This window comes from Egretta garzetta, unplaced genomic scaffold, assembly GCF_000687185.1.
Source record: "Egretta garzetta isolate BGI_Z169 unplaced genomic scaffold, ASM68718v1 scaffold343, whole genome shotgun sequence".
Lineage (NCBI taxonomy): Eukaryota > Metazoa > Chordata > Aves > Pelecaniformes > Ardeidae > Egretta > Egretta garzetta.
Window position 1 is genome coordinate 376,771 of NW_009259038.1, and position 17,021 is coordinate 393,791.

A 17,021-nucleotide genomic window follows, 5' to 3' on the forward strand; every position below is an offset into this window, starting at 1 on the left:
GGGAGAGCTGCCGGGGCTGCGCGCAGGAGCCGGTTTTTAATTATTATTATTTTTTTAACGCTTCTTTCATAACATCAACAATTCATTAATTATGATTTGCCTATTCATTTGGCTATATTTTCTTTTCTGTTGCTTTCTTTTGTTTAACATTGATCATGTTTCACCCTGTTTTTCATTCCCCCCTGTCTGCAATCAACTTCTTCATTCCACTAAGGCTGGGCACAGAGTAAGTTTACTCCTCTTGGCTGTTGCTAACAACGCTTCTTTCATAACATCAACAATTCATTAATTATGATTTGCCTATTCATTTGGCTATATTTTCTTTTCTGTTGCTTTCTTTTGTTTAACATTGATCATGTTTCACCCTGTTTTTCATTCCCCCCTGTCTGCAATCAACTTCTTCATTCCACTAAGGCTGGGCACAGAGTAAGTTTACTCCTCTTGGCTGTTGCTAACACCGGTGGTAAGGGCTTGTTCATGTTACCAGATGATACGACTGTCAGGTGGTGCATAGGAATTAGGGGCTGCCATTCAAACCACGCTCAAGATCGCACCCAAATTCCTAGTTAAAGCCAGATGTTGTAACATTTTTTGCCACTATTTTATGTGGCAGATATCTGTGATTATTAAACACACTTCGATGCTTTTCATTTGGTTTTGTTATTGTAGCTTGCCAAGCTTTCCTTTAATCAATAGGAGCTCGAATGTGATTTGGGGGAAAATATGGGGCCTGACGGTTTGTCAGCGAAGGAAGTGGTTTTCATTGAATGCACAAACTCTGCTGACTTCAGTGGTGTTATGTGTTTGAAGTGGGGGTATAATTTTATTAAACACTAAATACATAACTCTTATTGCATGTCTGAATCCCTTGAGGGTCATCAAGAGAATCTTATCTATTGCCACCTTAGTAATCAAAATCACTTGTTGCTCATTTTTCACTTGCATCCGAGTATATCTCTAGACTGATGTTAGCAAGGATATTTTTCACTGGGCACTCTTGAAAGACCATCAAAAATGTGGGTGTGGGTTTTTTTTTTTTCCCTTCTGGGTTAGTTTCAAATTAGTAGCTCATTGATTTAAAACCTCTCATATTGCTTTACCGATACTTTCAACCATCTGTTCTCCAAAGATGCGTGGCTTTGGTCGTGGCACCGAGACCTCCTTAATCCAAAAAAATACCCAAAACCCAAACAAAAAACCCACCCAAGTTCCCTCCGCGGTTTTTGATGACTGTTAGCGTGAAGATAGCTGCGTGGCCTGAAAATTTAAAAAACAAATATTAAAAAAGGTAAATTTCTCAGCATAGTTACTACTGTTTACGTGTATGTATATATATGTGGGCTGTGTCTTTTCGAAACACATTCGATGGCTGTCATTTTTGGAACTGTCTTACAAACAAAGCATTATGGTTTGAAGATGAATAGCTCCATGTGAAAGGATCAAGTTAACGGGGATGACTGTCTCTAGATCCAGTGTCTCTCCAGTGTAGTGGCATAACACCCCATGCTTCCTAGAGCTTTTTGTGCCCTTTTTGCATAATTAATTAATTATTGCTGTGTTGCTAGCATTAATAATTCCTAATTTGCCAATTTAAAGCTTGTGATATTAAACTATGATCTTACTTCATCTGAATCCTTAATTTTGAAGCCCCCATTAAATTTGCATTCTCCTTGCATCTGTGGTACTGAAGCTATGAATATACAGAACCGGTAACGGAACCGCTGTGTGCAGTGGTCTGGCTTGTCTTCTCTGCAGTGCCCTGGGGTTGGGTTTTGTTTTCTTTGGTGTTTTTTTTTTCTTTGTTTTTTTTTTTTAAACTGTCGGTCTTATCTTGTCCTTCAGAGGTTCCAACAATGTGGACTCTGAGCAGGTCAGCTATTAACACGTGTTGCAAATTTGCTGCCTTTTTTTTTTTTCTCCTTAATAAGGAAGAAAACAGAAGTTAGTTAAAGTAGAAAGAAACTTGGATGAAGAATTTTAAAGGGAAGTGGCCACAGTTTAGCCAGGTCTGAGCTTGAGAACATGTACTAGAGATGTCTTCTTTTTTTGATGTTTAAGGAGAAAAAAATAAGTGGGGTAGTTTATGTTAGTTCCCAAATTTGTGTAAAATACATCAAGTAATAGCACATTTCTGTTGCTATACCTTGCAATGGCTTTCAGCAAGAAAATAAACACAAAAATTCTGTAGACTGTTGTGTTTGTAAGGCCCCCCCCTCTGGATAATGTTTGATGTTGGTAAGGGCCCTTGTTTTCCCTCAGTATAGCAATATTCCATCACCATTTCATTTGTAATTTTAGTAGCTTTTACACGCAGGGTTGCAAAACTGAAGAAAACATTGCAATGCTTTCTGTTTGCCAATGATTCTTGTCTTAATAAGTATCCGTAACGATCTTTCTTTCCTGTCGTGACACCTGATAAGTTGGTGTTAGTATTAGGAGACCTTCACATTCCGCATCGATGCAACAGCCTCCCAGCCAAATTCAAAAAACTGCTGGTTCCAGGAAAGATCCAACACATCCTCTGCACAGGAAACCTCTGCACCAAGGACACTTATGACTACCTCAAGACTCTGGCTGGGGATGTTCATGTTGTCAGAGGGGACTTCGATGAGGTAGTGTCCTCTGTTGATAATGATGGGGTTTGTGCATCTTTTGCATAAAGGCAACGTTTGGGTTATTTGTAATTCAAATAAAAGTGAGCAAGCTGAGGTTATGTAGTACTAAGAGCATGCGAAAAGAAAACTGTGCAAAAGAGCTGGGGTTACAATCAATAATGTGAATTGCACAGGAAGTTCTCTTCAGTCATCAGTATGACTGAAAGTAATTTGCATACCTGGCTATGTCTCCAGGACCTGCTGTTGTCAGATCTTTGAAGTTCCTTGCATCCTGCCACATTCTCCACAGTGTTCATAAAAGCAGCTTTGTAGCTGTCATTTTGTAGCGGTAGGGCCAATTATATTGAATATTGCCATAAGCTTTCCCCCTTTTTGGCATTGCATAGAAATTTTCAGATATAAAGCTGTAAATCTAATCTGGTTTTTTAATTTATTTTTTTATTAGAACCTGAATTATCCTGAACAGAAAGTTGTAACTGTCGGACAGTTCAAAATCGGGCTGATTCATGGCCACCAGGTTATTCCTTGGGGTGATATGGCCAGCCTGGCACTGCTACAAAGGCAGTTTGATGTGGACATCCTAATTTCAGGACATACACACAAATTTGAGGCATTTGAACACGAAAACAAGTTCTATATCAATCCAGGATCAGCTACAGGAGCTTACCATGCCTTAGAGAAGTAAGTGAAGTCTGGAAATAACCGGTGAGGCGTTTCTTTTTGATAACAAAACTGAACTACAAAACTTATTGCAAAGTGTTTATATTCTCAGTGTTGGGGAGAGGAAGGGTTGGCGGTACCTGCTAAATCTCCTTGACTGAAACAGAGGAGAATGAAATCCTTAAAGCTTCAGATTGGATGTGCTGTGCTTACAACGTTCATATCCATTTTTCTTAGACTGATTTCTGTTCACTAGTGGTGAAACATTGCTAAGGCGACTATATACGTGCAATTAATATGATTTTTTTTCCTCTCTTTCCAGCAACATCATTCCTTCATTTGTGCTGATGGATATCCAGGCTTCTACAGTAGTTACGTATGTCTATCAACTAATTGGAGATGATGTGAAAGTAGAAAGAATTGAGTACAAAAAGTCTTAAAAATGTATTTGCTTGTCTGGTATTTTTACCATCTCATTCTGAACTGCAAGTTACTACAATACTTGATTGCTAGTTTACAATACTACACTTACTCGCTAACAGCTTAACAATGTAGCTTATTGGTAATAACTTTCAAACAACATTGTGTTTGCTTTTCTCTGTATGAATTGATTTGTAAAATACTCCATTAAAATAACTGTTTAAATACTGTTCCTTAATGTTGTAATAAATTCCACTTCATAGAAAGACTCGGCTTTATGAACTGTTGTTGGGAAAAAATGCAACAGTTGTAGTTGCTTGTAAAATGCCTGATGCTCTGGTTTGGTGACTTACTTCGAAAGGATAGTTGTAAAGGGCTTGCACAAAAAGATTGAGGGCTCTGGGGCCGTGTTACGTTTGCTTCAGAGTCCAGGTGATATTTAATTTTCTCAATTTAACATTCCTGATTAAGTTGAAAGAATAAAGTGGATTGATAGATTCTGAAAGTATTACAATTAACTCATAACTCGCAGTAGTAATTTCACTGTAGAGAGTTTAACTTTAGTCCTTTTATCAGCAAGGCAGTTTCAAATACCACTATGCTTTACTGAGTGATGGTCTCAAATCTATAAACAGTGAAGAGAGGCTTTTCTTTCTTTATGGCTTGTATCTGACACAACATGTGTATGCACTTCGCTCCATGAACAGAGGTTTTAAATAATGCAATTCCCTATGGCACTCATGCTACTGCTGAAGACTAAAACCACTGCTTGTTCAAGAAGACCAGACCTTTTGGCTGTCCTCTTCTTATGACTGCAGGGAACTGAATGTATTTTAACAGCTCCCCTTCCTCATAACTGGTAACTTCCCCAATAAAACCAGAGTTTTATCTTTTGTCTTCCACAGAAGAATATTGAGAATGGTGGCCTCTTTCTTGTTAGAATGGTGGCCTGTCTATTAGGACTTTTTCCAGTGCAGTATCTGTGCAAAAAGCTGTACAGTATTTGTCGGGAAGGTTTGAGTTAAACTAATGGTTTTCCATTAGCTAGAACCCTTATTTCTGTGTCATAAGCTGACAAGATAACTTCTATTCAAGATAAACCTGATTTACCTTAGAAAAAGACCAAGCGTTTCCACCTCGTGTCTCAGGAACCTTGGGCTAACTGCTGCTTCATGCTGTGAAACATGTGCCTGTGGCTTTATCCTGCTGCAGCCGTGCAGAAATAACAAAGCTGAAAAGAAAAACTTGGCAAATGTTATTCAAGGAACGTTAGTGACTGAGTGGAACATGAATTTACTGACAACTTCATCATTAAAAAAGGTTTATAGAATACTGTAAGGCCAAAATTGATAGGTAAGTCAGTTTATTTGTGCTCACTGTAGTTAAAATTACAAAGTTTATTTTACATGAAGTACACCACTTACAGTTTTAAAAAAAGTTTATCACAGTTATTCAAGGTTATGTTTGTGTGAATGAAATCTTAGAGCGATCCTGACAGCAGACTTAAACATGGAGAAATACAGAAGTAAAGGAAATAAACTTCAGTCCTTCCTAAAATATGACCATTACTGTTGAATAGAAACAGGAAAGTCTGCTGTAAATCTCAACTGTTTCAATGGGGATAGAGTGTGGAGAAGAAACAGCCTAAAACAGTTGGAAAAAAAAAAAGTAAGTGTGGAAAGCTTGGGGTAGCTTTTGGTAAAAGAGCATTGAGGTTTTAGTTTAATGTTCACCTGCCCAGTGCAAGTGTTCTCAATGCATGGCCCTCATCTTGCCAGTAGAGGGAGAAAAGAAAAGGGTAAATCAAGATCTCGATAAATCAAGATCTTCTCAATGCCAGTTCTAGTATAGGGGTCTCCTCTGGTCCATTCAGTTACATCTGGAAGGTAAAAGAAAAATATTAATAGTGCTTAGGAAAACCGGATATAATCCAAGACCTGTGAAAGTATTTGAAAACAAAGCTTAGCATGGCACAGATTTGGTTCAAGAAAAATTAATTGGAGTTAATAAAGGGATTATTATATACAATATATTTTACTATAATAAATTGGCGAACGTATTTTTGCTAAAACTTATGTGAAAGTCTTAGTTTAGAAGAAAAAGCAGCAAATATTGTGTGAGGTACAAAGGTGGTTTGTTTTACCTTCAGATCAGATGATGCTATGTCTACCAGAGTAGGATTTCCACATTTCTCTTGATATTCTTGAATTAGGGCTGTTGCATCATCGATGCTGTAGGAGGCAGAAGTTTATCAACAAGTTTGTCAACAAGTTCTCTAAAAAGCCAATTTAGACGATACACACTGAAGTACAAAAATGAGGTACGACCCCACATTTTTGAAGTCTCATAGGCCCCCTCATTTTCCAGTAGAGGAACGCAAGCCATGACAAGCCTAGCATTTAACCTGTGGCTGTTAATAAAACCAATCTATACTAGAATTTAAAACAGTTATTAATTGGTTCCTGTCCCATTTTGACTGCAGGATAAATGGTAACAAAGCAACTTGCAATACTGAGTATTTGGGGTCTAAAATGAAGGTTTGCAGCTGTGCACAATGAGCCTAAGTGCTTAGTCACTGATTGAGAACTGCCCTGCAGTAGGTTCAGTGACAACACCCTTTGCTTTATTTAAGTGGAACACGAGAGGTGTTTCTAACCTTGGAAAACTTAGCAGCCAACCCACTAATTCCTAAGTCTTCAGTACAGGCAGTTCATTTATTTTTTTCAGAGTGTTCTCATTGCAGAAGCTGTGACTCCGTGATGCAACTAAGCTGAATTCATCTGAAGGTATGGTGAAGTGATTCAAAGCAAAAGTGTTTGCTTTTTCAGTCAGGTTACTTCTGCTATTTTAACTGCATTTGATCTGCCTGCCAGTCCAGGCTCAGTAAGCTGTTACTTTGGCTTGAATGATGCTGTAAAACTCTGTCCTAAGTATGCAAAGTAGTCAGGTGAGATTTTTATTTTATTTTGTTATTTAACTTAGCAATACTTCAAAAATTCTTGGAGACTAAGCACTAGAAAATCTCCACGGCTTCAAATAAAGGAGAGATTTAATTTCTGTAATTGCTATCAGTTGTGCATCACCTGTTTTATTAACTTACCGGTTCTTTTTGGCAAAATAATCCACCAGTTCTTCCATTCGGTGAGTATTCATCAGTTGTTGCTTCAGCAGTGGAAAATACTTAGTTTTCAAGAATTTTTCATATAGCTTCTCATTTATGATGCTGTCCAAAACCAAAGATCTGATCTGTAGATTTAAGTTTTAGTAAGGAAAAAGTATTAATATTTTAACCATTAACAAATTTGCTTTTGAATGAAAAGGAGTCCCATAGAGCAGGATTTTTTTTTAAATTTAGTGCTGTGAAATGGCAGATTTTAGGAAGACTAATCTCAGATTTGGGTAGGGGAATGAGTTAAGAAACTTGGCCTTAGGAAGGTAGCCCAAGGCAAGAGAGAGTACAGTTTCATAAGCCCTTTGGCCTTTCTGCTTAAAACGTCTATTTAGAACGAGTCATACTGCTGCAAACAATGCCCCCCTACAAATGGGGGCAGCCTGTAACGCAGCACGGTGCATATCTACAGGAAGCTTTGCGGTTGCATAACATCAATAAAAATGCAAAAATCCCTGCAAGTGTTGCTATATTTTAGAAGTGTGCATTATGTCAACTAATGCTTGCAACTATCAGGAGAGAGAGGAGAAAAGGTTCTGTGTACACTTACCTATCAAAAAAAGTCAAAGGCAAGTGAAGTAAATTTTATTTATTTACCTGAGAAGCAAATGCCACTACTTCTCCCGTGTTCATGTGTTCATCTATTTGTTGCAGTACAGTCTCTGTGTTGCATGTAGATAAGAAACCCTTACAAAAATAAGTTAAAAACATTAATATTCTGGGAATTATTAAAGTAGAAACACTCCCTTCAGAGCAAGCATTTGATTTATTCAGGAACAATATTTGGAAATTCTAGGTACAAACATGAAAGTATCAAGTGCAGTTTGAAAGAGAAGTACTCATTGCTTTTAACTATCAAAGGGTATTTTCTTTATTGCTGTAGATGTTCTAGATTTTTTTTTTGACTAATTGCCAGCAGACTACATGTCTGTCTTACACTAATGCTGTAATTTGGGACAAATCTTCTTGAGCTTTAATGACTGGAAGTCTTAAGAATTTAAGATGCCTTTACCAGTGCCAGTTTGCTTATGACAGGTATGGGAACAGCCTACAATGCTTTATCTGGGAGAGCAATGCAGAGCACAAATTAATGGAAACAAATGCGAAGAGAAAGGAAGCTGTCCGGATACACGAATAGCAAGATGTAGCTTTAAGGCAAAAGGTTTACATCAGAACTTGTGATGCATATCAAGCATCTTTCTAAGAAGTTAGGAGCTTTCAACTCAACACTTTTCCAAAGTAGGATTCCGTAGTTTCCTTACAATCTACTGTGAAGCTAGCCCACTGGTAGCTTCTCGGCAGTTGTATATGTTACCAGAACTTCACACTGTTCTAGCAGGTATATGGCTATGGCTTGGGTTTTGTTGGGTTTTATGGCTGGGATCCCATAAGATATCTCCAAATCCTCAAAAGGCAAAGTCATATGACAAAGCTGCTGAGGATCACTTGAAGCTAGCTGGCTTTGCTTTTTTTAGAAGGGGAAAAAAAAAAGCGGAAGCGTTCACATGATCCCTTTCAGAAGGATGAATTCAGGGCAATAGCCTTTGTGGGTGGGAAATGCCAACCAGCTGTCAGCAGTGACATATTTAAACAAGATGGGATTATAGGTTACCACCTTTCACAGTCTCGTCTTTAAGCATGTTATGTTCAGCAGTTTCCCTTGCACAGACAGAATGCCAAACTTATGTGCTGAACGTAACATGCTTAAAGACGTTTCCCTTGCACAGACAGAATGCCAAACTTATGATTTACCTGAATTTGCTGCTCTCGCTTCTCAGACTGAGGAATCAGCAACAGGCACCCCAAAGCAAAAGCTGGAAGGTCCAACTGTGCATATTGCTTAGCTATTCCAATGACATCCAAGTCAGCCAGAACAGGACACCTTCAGAATAAGATTAGGAGCGAAGTTCTCAGCTATGATATGTAGAACTGGATGGCTTAGTACTGTCGACAAAACTTCACTGAGATTTTTAAGTCAGATAGAACAATACATTTTTACCTCATCTTATTTTCAGAAATGGCCAAGCTATGAGAGTTGAAGTTTCACAGAACACAAATGCATGATGATTTTCTAGCTTGGGAAAAAAAAAAAACCAACTCCAGTTTCTCTTTCTCAATACCCAAGGCCCTGTTTTGAGGGGAAGTGTTGGCCAACTGCCCAGAGTAATGCTTTGGTACATATGTGTATGCACAGTAGGGTAGCCAACTTCAGCTGGATCCCTTTCCAGCATTTCCCGATTAACTTTTGGTTCAAGTCAGGGTCTCTAGGCTCTGGTTGTTCTCTTGGGCAAGTCAGAGCATTGTGGTGAATAAGATAATGATTCATTGTGCTTTTTATACATTGTAAAGGCAATGAAAAACTGGTTTACGCATACAGTGTTTTGGAATATTAATACCATAGGTTAACTGTGTTTATAGATGTGCAGCTGTTAGATTTTTGTCATGTCTGATTTATTCTTTGTAGGAAAATGAATTCTTTCTCTCTTGTACGCTGTGCTAATGTTTTAGGAAATGCGCTGTATTTTGGGCTAAGAAAAATACTAACTGGACTTTTAGGGTTGACCATGAGTCCTTTAAAAATGTCAGGACAGGAACAGATACCCCTCATGAGGGTAGTGACTGGGCAAATAAATCGCTTTTCAGCAGTGTGTGAGGCTGATTCTGAGCCCCAATTCAGAGAGCAGCTCCCAGGACAGTTTAAACAGCCAAGGTACTGAGTTACAGCACATGCTGTCAGTCTCCGGGCAAGCACAGAATTTCTGTTTGGGTACATGCCCTGATCCTGTCCTTCCCACAAGAGGCAAAAGGTTCTTCCTCATGCCTCAGGTTCCCCAGTTTTCAGAGGTCCTTTGCATGTTCCAGGGCAGGCTGTTGGATGAGAAATTACAAACGGATATTCCCACTCAAACTAATACAAATGTGGGTGCACTATCTACTTACTTGAGCAGAATCACAAAACACTCACAACATTCCTCTAACTGTTTAGGACTTGGTGGACATGAAGCTAAGAAATAAAGAAAACATCATAAAGTAAATATATAACTAAGTTACTATACAAAACCGAGTTACTATACAAACATGATAACAAGTAACAACCCTACCTGTGAGAAATGGTGACAGAACTACACTTCGCCAAGCTCGACTGAAGTTGGGAATCTGTTGACAACAAAGTTTTAAAGCCAAACACAGTTGTAGCTAAGTGTACTTGTAAACACAGACACACAGATATCCTGACGCACTGTAGGGGAAGAAGCCTGTAAATTTTATTTTCTTTTTACCCTGGATAAATTATTCCCTAACATTGCTTTCCTCACCTCGTAGTCTAAGATGTAGTTGTATTTTGACTTATAGTAAAATTATTCTGTCCAACGTTACAAACCGCTCCAAGTAAGTGTTTACTGATGGAACCACAAGTACAAAATATGCTGTTTCAGTGATTAATAATTATATTTATCTGCATGTTGCATTGTCATAAAAATAATTCAATATCTTTCCATGCATCACGCTTCATGGCATAGATGGCTGCCATTCACACATGCAAAATAGGATGCTAAATGGTTAAGTGAAGAAAAAGATCAGGAGTCACAGAATATTTGCTTACCTCCCATAATGAATGAATCCCAGTAATTGCTGTCAAAACTCTTCTTAGATATTGAATCTGAAAAAAAAAAAAAACCTTTAAAATGCCACAGTGTTTTTGAAGACTTGGCAATAATCTACAGAACTGCGTTATGCTTCTTGTCTTGTCTGCAGGACGCAAACTTACAGTTCCTCAAGGTCCCTCTGTGTCTTTGGGAGGAGTAACTGATGCATATGGAAATATGATTTATAGTTTAGGAAATTAAATTATCACAAGCAGTAGTAGCATATGTTGTCTCAGTAACCACCCAAGAATTCCAGTAGTCTTAATACAACTGGTGCTAAACAGTTTATGATCCCAACTTCTTTGCTATTAGTACCTATATCTCGTTAGATTAAAACTAGGTTCAATACCTGCTTCTGATATAACCACATGGCCAGGTACATCTGTTACCTCCTTAAGCCATAGCAACATTATACAAAGTTGGGCAATCAGAGGTAATTAAGATTCTGAATGATAAAAATCAGGATTATTATCATAATAAATACATTTTAGGGGTAATATTTTTGTATGTGTGTATATGTATATACATATATGCACAGTTTGTGTGTGTGTATATATTCGCACACACAAATGTGCATATTATGTTGTAAAATTGCAGGATCATAGAATCGTTTATGTTGGAAAAGACCTTTAAGATCATCAAGTCCAACCATTAACCTAACCCTGCCATCCCACTGCTAAACCCTGTCCCTAAGCACCTCATCTACCCATCTTTTAAATACCTCCAGGGATGGGGACTCAACCACTTAACATGAAGAAATTTTTCAATCTATTATCATAGGATTTACTCTTGCCATTTGAAAGGCTTTGTGCCTTTAAAAAATATAACTAGAACAATTAATTCTTAAGCAGTACTGCTAAAATACAAATTCCTCAAAGCTTCATCAGTTCAGTATTTAAGAGCCCAGAGTAACCATGTAAATTATAAATTGTTCACAGCAAGTTTACAGTTCATGTATCTATCACGTTCTTTAGGAATTGAGATAAAAAAGCCTCACTACAGAGCTTCATGCTTAAAAATTCCTTACCATATTGAAACCAAGGAGCTTCTGTAGTAGGCCATTCCACAGTTGGGAATCGTATACTTTATATTCCAGACTCAGTTCTGTCACCAGCCTAACAGCCTAAGGGAGAACAAGGACACATTGTATTTTAATATGCATTCATGATCTTCAAACCTTTACTGCTTGCCAGCATAATTATAGATTTTTACAGCATTACTGGGACCCTTAACTCTACAGCTATTCTAAGGTATATACCTGTTAATATTTAATTCATATTAAAGTAATATGTATGAGTCCAAGCAACTTAAAAAACCAAACACACACCACCCCCCAAAAAAACAGGCTTCTGCACCAAAGATCTTGTTTCCCAGACAATGAGAGGCAATGGGTACACAAAGGTGGGCAAGTACTAAGGAATCAATGAGTGATGGGCAGTAGTCAGCTCATCAACGGTTTGTTGGGGGTTTTTTTTTGGTGACTCTGAAAGAGAAGTCTTTGGGGTAACTGCATATTTGTTAGTATTTTTAAATAGAATTATGAGTAGCATATCATGAGTGGTGTATGAATGGGGCAGAGTACATTGGAAAAACATCTTTAGAAGTGATGTGCTATGTAGAAAGGTGTACATTTCACACAATCTGTAACAAACAAACAGAAAATGACCAAGGATTTAAAAATCATACCGTGGGTTCATGGCTGTGATTTTTCCATAGCCCTTTAATCATTCCTTCTTTAGGACTCTTATGAAATGATTCATAAGTATATGGGATATTCAAGATTTCAAACTCTGCCAGATAAACGCAGCATTTTAGAAAATACCTGTAAAAAAGTCCCCCCCCCAACAGGAGTTAATTATATTTACAGTGATTATTATATTATAACTCTCATAATCAAGCTCAGGATAATATCGGAAAAGTGTTGTTCCATTGCTTAAAAATAAAAAAAAAAAAAAAAAAAGGAAAAAATAACATAGACCATACTTATGAAGGAGATCTTAATGAAGCAAAAAACTTCCTGGTAATTGCTTAGGGAAACCTCGTTCACCTGAATTATGGATGGCTTGGATCATCTTTAGAGATAAACCAGTTACTGTAACTCTTAGAACTAAAATTTCATTCATACACAGAGAGTGCATATTTACAGAAACCTATATGTAGCTATTTGGCATGACGTACACTGAAAACATCACTTTCCATTAAAAAGGCCCTAATTCCAGATTACCGGCATAGAAATTCTATTCTAGATTTCTTCTAAGGAAGTTCTACAGCTATTTTCAGAGAAACAACATTATTCTGCTGGGATTTTGGTTCCTTACTCTTACAGAGGACTATGTCTATGCAAGATGACCAGTTCTGAACTCTAATGAACAGAGTACTATATGTATGGGTAGGAGAAAATGCTTCAGTTACTAGAGATGTAACTGCAATCTATGAAAAATGGAATGAAGTATTTTCCAAATAATGTCATAGTGCTTTCAGGTTTACAAATTAGGATTGTGATGTACTGGATGGCATGACAGTCAAGTTAAAAGATCTCGTTATGCTCTTCAGAAATAGATTGTTATATCAAAAAAACAGATTAGTAAAAAACAAATCTCCAAATATCATATATTTCTTCCCAATGGCTGTTAAAGACCAAAAAAACCCCATCATTATTAAGGAATACCTTAAAGAAAAATCATCTTACTTTACTTTCTCAATGGGTTTCTTGAAGAGTGATTCCACAGTGTTGGTATCTGCCAGATAGAGCAGACATTTAAGTGCTCTGCTCCTGTGAGCAAATGTCAACTGAGTAACGCCAATCGGCTAAGAGCAGGGGAAAAACAACACAGGGAAAAGTCACAACAATTGGCTGGACAACTAGAAAGGAAGTTATATATGTCTAGTGTGATCATTCCTAATTTTTTTTTATTATTTATTAATTTTGTGGAAATATATGCTAAGTAACAGACTGGTTCACATTCAGCTTTTATAATAACCAGCTGAAATATTTGTCAACTTCAAAGAACACTGTTAAACCAGGTGGTTTTCTAGATTTAAGACTATTAATGCAGGCAAGAAAAATATGTGATCTATAGTATCACAAATACATTTAGCAAGTGTGAAAGACTGAAGGTTAAGGTTCTGCTAAAATAATTTCACCACTCTGCTTTAATTCCACTCAAAGTGAGCCAATGTACTACACTAGCTTAAAGCACATTCTAGGAAATGTTTAATCAAGTTATTTTCAGATAATATACAATAAATTTAGAAAACCCAGAGTTCAAGGGCTACTCTTGGCAGTCAATAGCAAAATTGCATGAATACCACAGTTTTACTCCAAAGGCAGGGAGGGGAGAAACACAGAGATCATATGGATATATAAACTATCCAAAGCACAGATACAAAGGCCTTAAGTTGAAACCCGTACAGTTAAGCAGACAACGCTTGATTTCAATAAGAGGTAAAAATTTCGTAAATAGCAAGCTAAACCAAAAATTTAGAAACTTACAGATGTGGCAGATGTTGTAATTGCAAAAAGCATTCTTGAACTATAATCCATTGGACGTGACTGAAGAAGATATATAACTCTGCAAAAATGCATTTGTTTTTAATACAAGTACAGCATAGCTATTGAAATACAATGCATCAATATTCCTTCAAATGTAAATATATTTTCCTGTCAAAAAGAATAAGGATAAGAGACTCCAAGGATATGGAAAACGAGGAGAAAACCTCCAAATAGCTACTCTTAAGCAGGCACTTACACCTGCAAGGTATTGCAAATGGCATTTCACTGCATAAATAAGTATTTGATGATTCAAAATTGATGTCACCAGAAAGTGAAAATAAGAACACAACAGTGATTTCTAAATCGCAGATATTGCTAGGTTTCTTGAAAAAGCCAGGTATAGTTACACTTGCAAGTTAGCAACAATTTGCCATATTATACGTGAGACAACACACATACCTTCGGAGTTCTTCATCTTCCTGTACATCTCCAAAGATTTCTCGAGTTTTCTTTAAAAAGACATGAAAATCTAGTTGTGAGAGTTTTCCAAACTGTTTGGGTAAATAACTGGGTCATATTCTTGCTTAAACCCTGTCTTAAAAGCTGGGCACCCCTGCTAATGCAGCCAAGGAAAGGAATCCTGGTTTCATCAGTCCTTTATTTAACTGTGTGCTTGGCAGCCAACACCATTCCTCAGCCTGCTACTGGGTATTCCCAGGCAATGCCTGCTCCCTGTCCTTTCTCACCCAGCAGCAATTAACTCTCTGTTAGCCAAGTTGCAACAGGAGAGGATTCATTCTCTTTCTGATTCTAGAATCAGTGTTTGATGAGGCCAATGTATTTACAACTCCTTTAGGCTGGCTATGCAACTTTACTGCAGCACCAAAGATAAGATTTTAATCTCTATACAGAGCGAAGGGGAAACATTTTAAATTATTCTTGCTAGAGACAATGGTGTGCAACAATATTAGAAAGGTATTTAAATTGTTAGTACTCTGAATTCAGATGCATCTTACATAGATGCATGATTACTAAAGGCAAATTGTGAAAAATAATCTTAGTCTTTTGAACAAGTGATAAAAATATACATATTTTATGTAATTGGTCTTCTTTCTCTAAAACCAAATCTCCAGTGATGACTTACTTCTGAGGGCAGTATACTTGGACACAGCCATTTATCCAGCAGTTTATCCCAAATTTTGTTCATATCCAAATTGTTGATTTCAGCTATCTCCTTAGCTGCCATATGGATATCTACATAAATACGTAGAGACAATGTATTTACAAACTATTATTACCTTGCTTAGCATTTTTAAAATAACTTTTTTTTTTTTTTTCCTTTAAAACTATATTATGGATACTCACCTGGATAATCTCTGCCAGTTGGATTTTGGATTCTTTGGTCTATACTGTGGTGTTCATATAGTAAAATGATAAGATTTGCTGGTTTCCCAATAGACTTTAAATGCTCTCCAGTGTTCAAGTTGTGTGTTATTAGAACATTTTCTGTTGCTGATCGCTTATACTGCATAAATAATTTCTTCTGTAGGACTTTGGCTTTTTCATGTGAATCATCCTTTAGCAAAACACCAGAGTTTTACATAAAACAACCTCCTTTTACTCAAAAGCACTAGAAAAATCATCTTAACTGTTTACGGTCTAAAACAGTGAACTGGGTAGCAAGATCTGTTCTTCAGATGCATCCCCATACCTGCATCTACAGGTATTTTTCCTGTAAACAGATGGTATTAACCATGCTGCTTTAGCAAGAAAACATATTTTGAAAAAAAAAAATTGTAAACAAAGGCATGTTGTGAAAAAGCCAAATAAAATATGTACCACATGCACCCATATGTAACATTAAGACATTTTGAGGTAAGATGGAAAAGAAAAAAGGTTTAATATTAAACCTTGGCTCCTAGAATTACAGTTTAATTTTGGCACAATTCTCTTCAAAGATGTGACTAAGTATCAGAGAACTATTTAGTGTTCATTGTGTCTCAACAACTCCATGGCAAATTTGATATTTATAAGCAAGGGGGAGACTCTTACTCATGTCTCCCTACCAATCATGTAAAAAAATGAGCCGGAGAATCAAGTCAAAGCAGACTTCCTGTATGTATACTACTACAAATAGCTAAAGAGTCTTGGAACTCAAAGCAAAAGCTAATAATGCTATTGATCTAACAGCTGGAACAAATTCCAACTCGTTCTCCTGCAGCTAGAAAAATGCACACAACAGAAGAAAGAACAAATTATTCTTCCTTAAAACTGTATATTTTTTTGTCCGATCTCTAAGAACTGTAAGCCTAATTTTTGCTAGGTTGCAAACAGGAGAATATTACTGGACAGAGAGGGCTCTTCTGAGGGGTCACTTACACAGTCACTTCCCCAAAAGAAAGTACTTCCCATACCAGGGTTGGTTAAGGTACAATTTACACACCACTATCCAAAACCCCAAAAGACAAAACACTAACATAAGTACCTCACTGTAAAACAACAGTTTTGCAAGCAGTTTATCGTTACCTTAGCTGTAGTATTCTTTAGCCATTTCTCAGCTAGATAGAGACAGAATTTCAATGCCTGAATCTGGTCAGGACCTTTTTTAAAGAAGAAAAGGGGAGGGAAAGGAAGTAAATGAAGTAAGTTTTCATTAATCCTTTCCGCAGTATACAGAATATCCATTGTATTTCAAAGAATTTTTTTTAAAATCTAGAAGCTATTCTAAATATTAGGTAAGCTCTTGTACATAAAGAACAAAAACCACTACTATCTATTTGGATTCAGATAATAAGAAAAGCTAGCTTAAATTTGGCTGAAATATTTGCTTTTGGTGGAAAACTTCTCTGAAGATGGTACGAACATGCAGAAACATCAAGCAAGACAGCATGGTTTAAAAAGAGAAAAAAAAAAGGATTTAATAGTGATGCTGTGTTATAAAATGACTGTTGTTCTAGCCTACTTCCTACTAACATATCACTGGGTCTTCAGGTAGCAGTAAATGAGGCTTGTTTTTTGCA

The 17,021-nt window shown here is 37.0% G+C and overlaps 3 protein-coding genes across 15 annotated transcripts in view; 1 reads left to right on the plus strand and 2 right to left on the minus strand.

The window, feature by feature from the left end:
• Positions 1-1,233, minus strand: part of RAD9B (RAD9 checkpoint clamp component B) — a 14,992-nt gene extending 13,759 nt beyond the window's left edge. For both annotated transcript variants that reach the window (XM_035890448.1, XM_035890449.1), the window contains exon 1: positions 1,204-1,233. The gene's annotated coding sequence lies outside the window, so the exon portion shown is untranslated. The remainder of the gene's footprint in view (positions 1-1,203) is intronic.
• Positions 7-4,040, plus strand: VPS29 (VPS29 retromer complex component). Of its 2 annotated transcripts, none has more exons than XM_035890453.1 (4): positions 7-226; positions 2,421-2,612; positions 3,061-3,296; positions 3,598-4,040. In XM_035890453.1, exons 1-4 carry the CDS (start codon positions 92-94, stop codon positions 3,713-3,715), a joined length of 681 nt encoding a protein of 226 aa, XP_035746346.1. In that variant the 5' UTR covers positions 7-91; the 3' UTR covers positions 3,716-4,040. The 2 variants fall into 2 exon arrangements, with proteins under 2 accessions (XP_035746346.1, XP_035746347.1); XM_035890454.1 differs by lacking the exon at positions 7-226 and adding an exon at positions 265-426.
• Positions 817-17,021, minus strand: part of KNTC1 (kinetochore associated 1) — a 45,759-nt gene continuing 29,554 nt past the window's right edge. For 2 of the 11 annotated variants that reach the window (XM_035890437.1, XM_035890443.1), the window contains 18 exons: positions 16,528-16,603; positions 15,367-15,577; positions 15,146-15,255; positions 14,461-14,552; positions 14,002-14,080; positions 13,198-13,316; positions 12,195-12,330; positions 11,536-11,631; positions 10,466-10,522; positions 9,966-10,020; positions 9,805-9,868; positions 8,617-8,746; positions 7,462-7,551; positions 6,796-6,941; positions 5,839-5,926; positions 5,429-5,574; positions 4,806-4,926; positions 817-1,919 (listed from right to left, as the gene is read on the minus strand). In XM_035890437.1, the coding sequence (XP_035746330.1) occupies positions 5,569-5,574; positions 5,839-5,926; positions 6,796-6,941; positions 7,462-7,551; positions 8,617-8,746; positions 9,805-9,868; positions 9,966-10,020; positions 10,466-10,522; positions 11,536-11,631; positions 12,195-12,330; positions 13,198-13,316; positions 14,002-14,080; positions 14,461-14,552; positions 15,146-15,255; positions 15,367-15,577; positions 16,528-16,603 (1,555 nt within the window). In that variant the 3' untranslated portion in view covers positions 817-1,919; positions 4,806-4,926; positions 5,429-5,568. Of the gene's footprint in view, positions 1,920-4,804; positions 4,927-5,022; positions 5,575-5,838; positions 5,927-6,795; positions 6,942-7,461; positions 7,552-8,616; positions 8,747-9,804; positions 9,869-9,965; positions 10,021-10,465; positions 10,523-11,535; positions 11,632-12,194; positions 12,331-13,197; positions 13,317-14,001; positions 14,081-14,460; positions 14,553-15,141; positions 15,256-15,366; positions 15,578-16,527; positions 16,604-17,021 lie in introns of those variants that run through there. The other 9 variants (XM_035890442.1, XM_035890439.1, XM_035890438.1 and 6 more) reach the window with 9 other exon arrangements.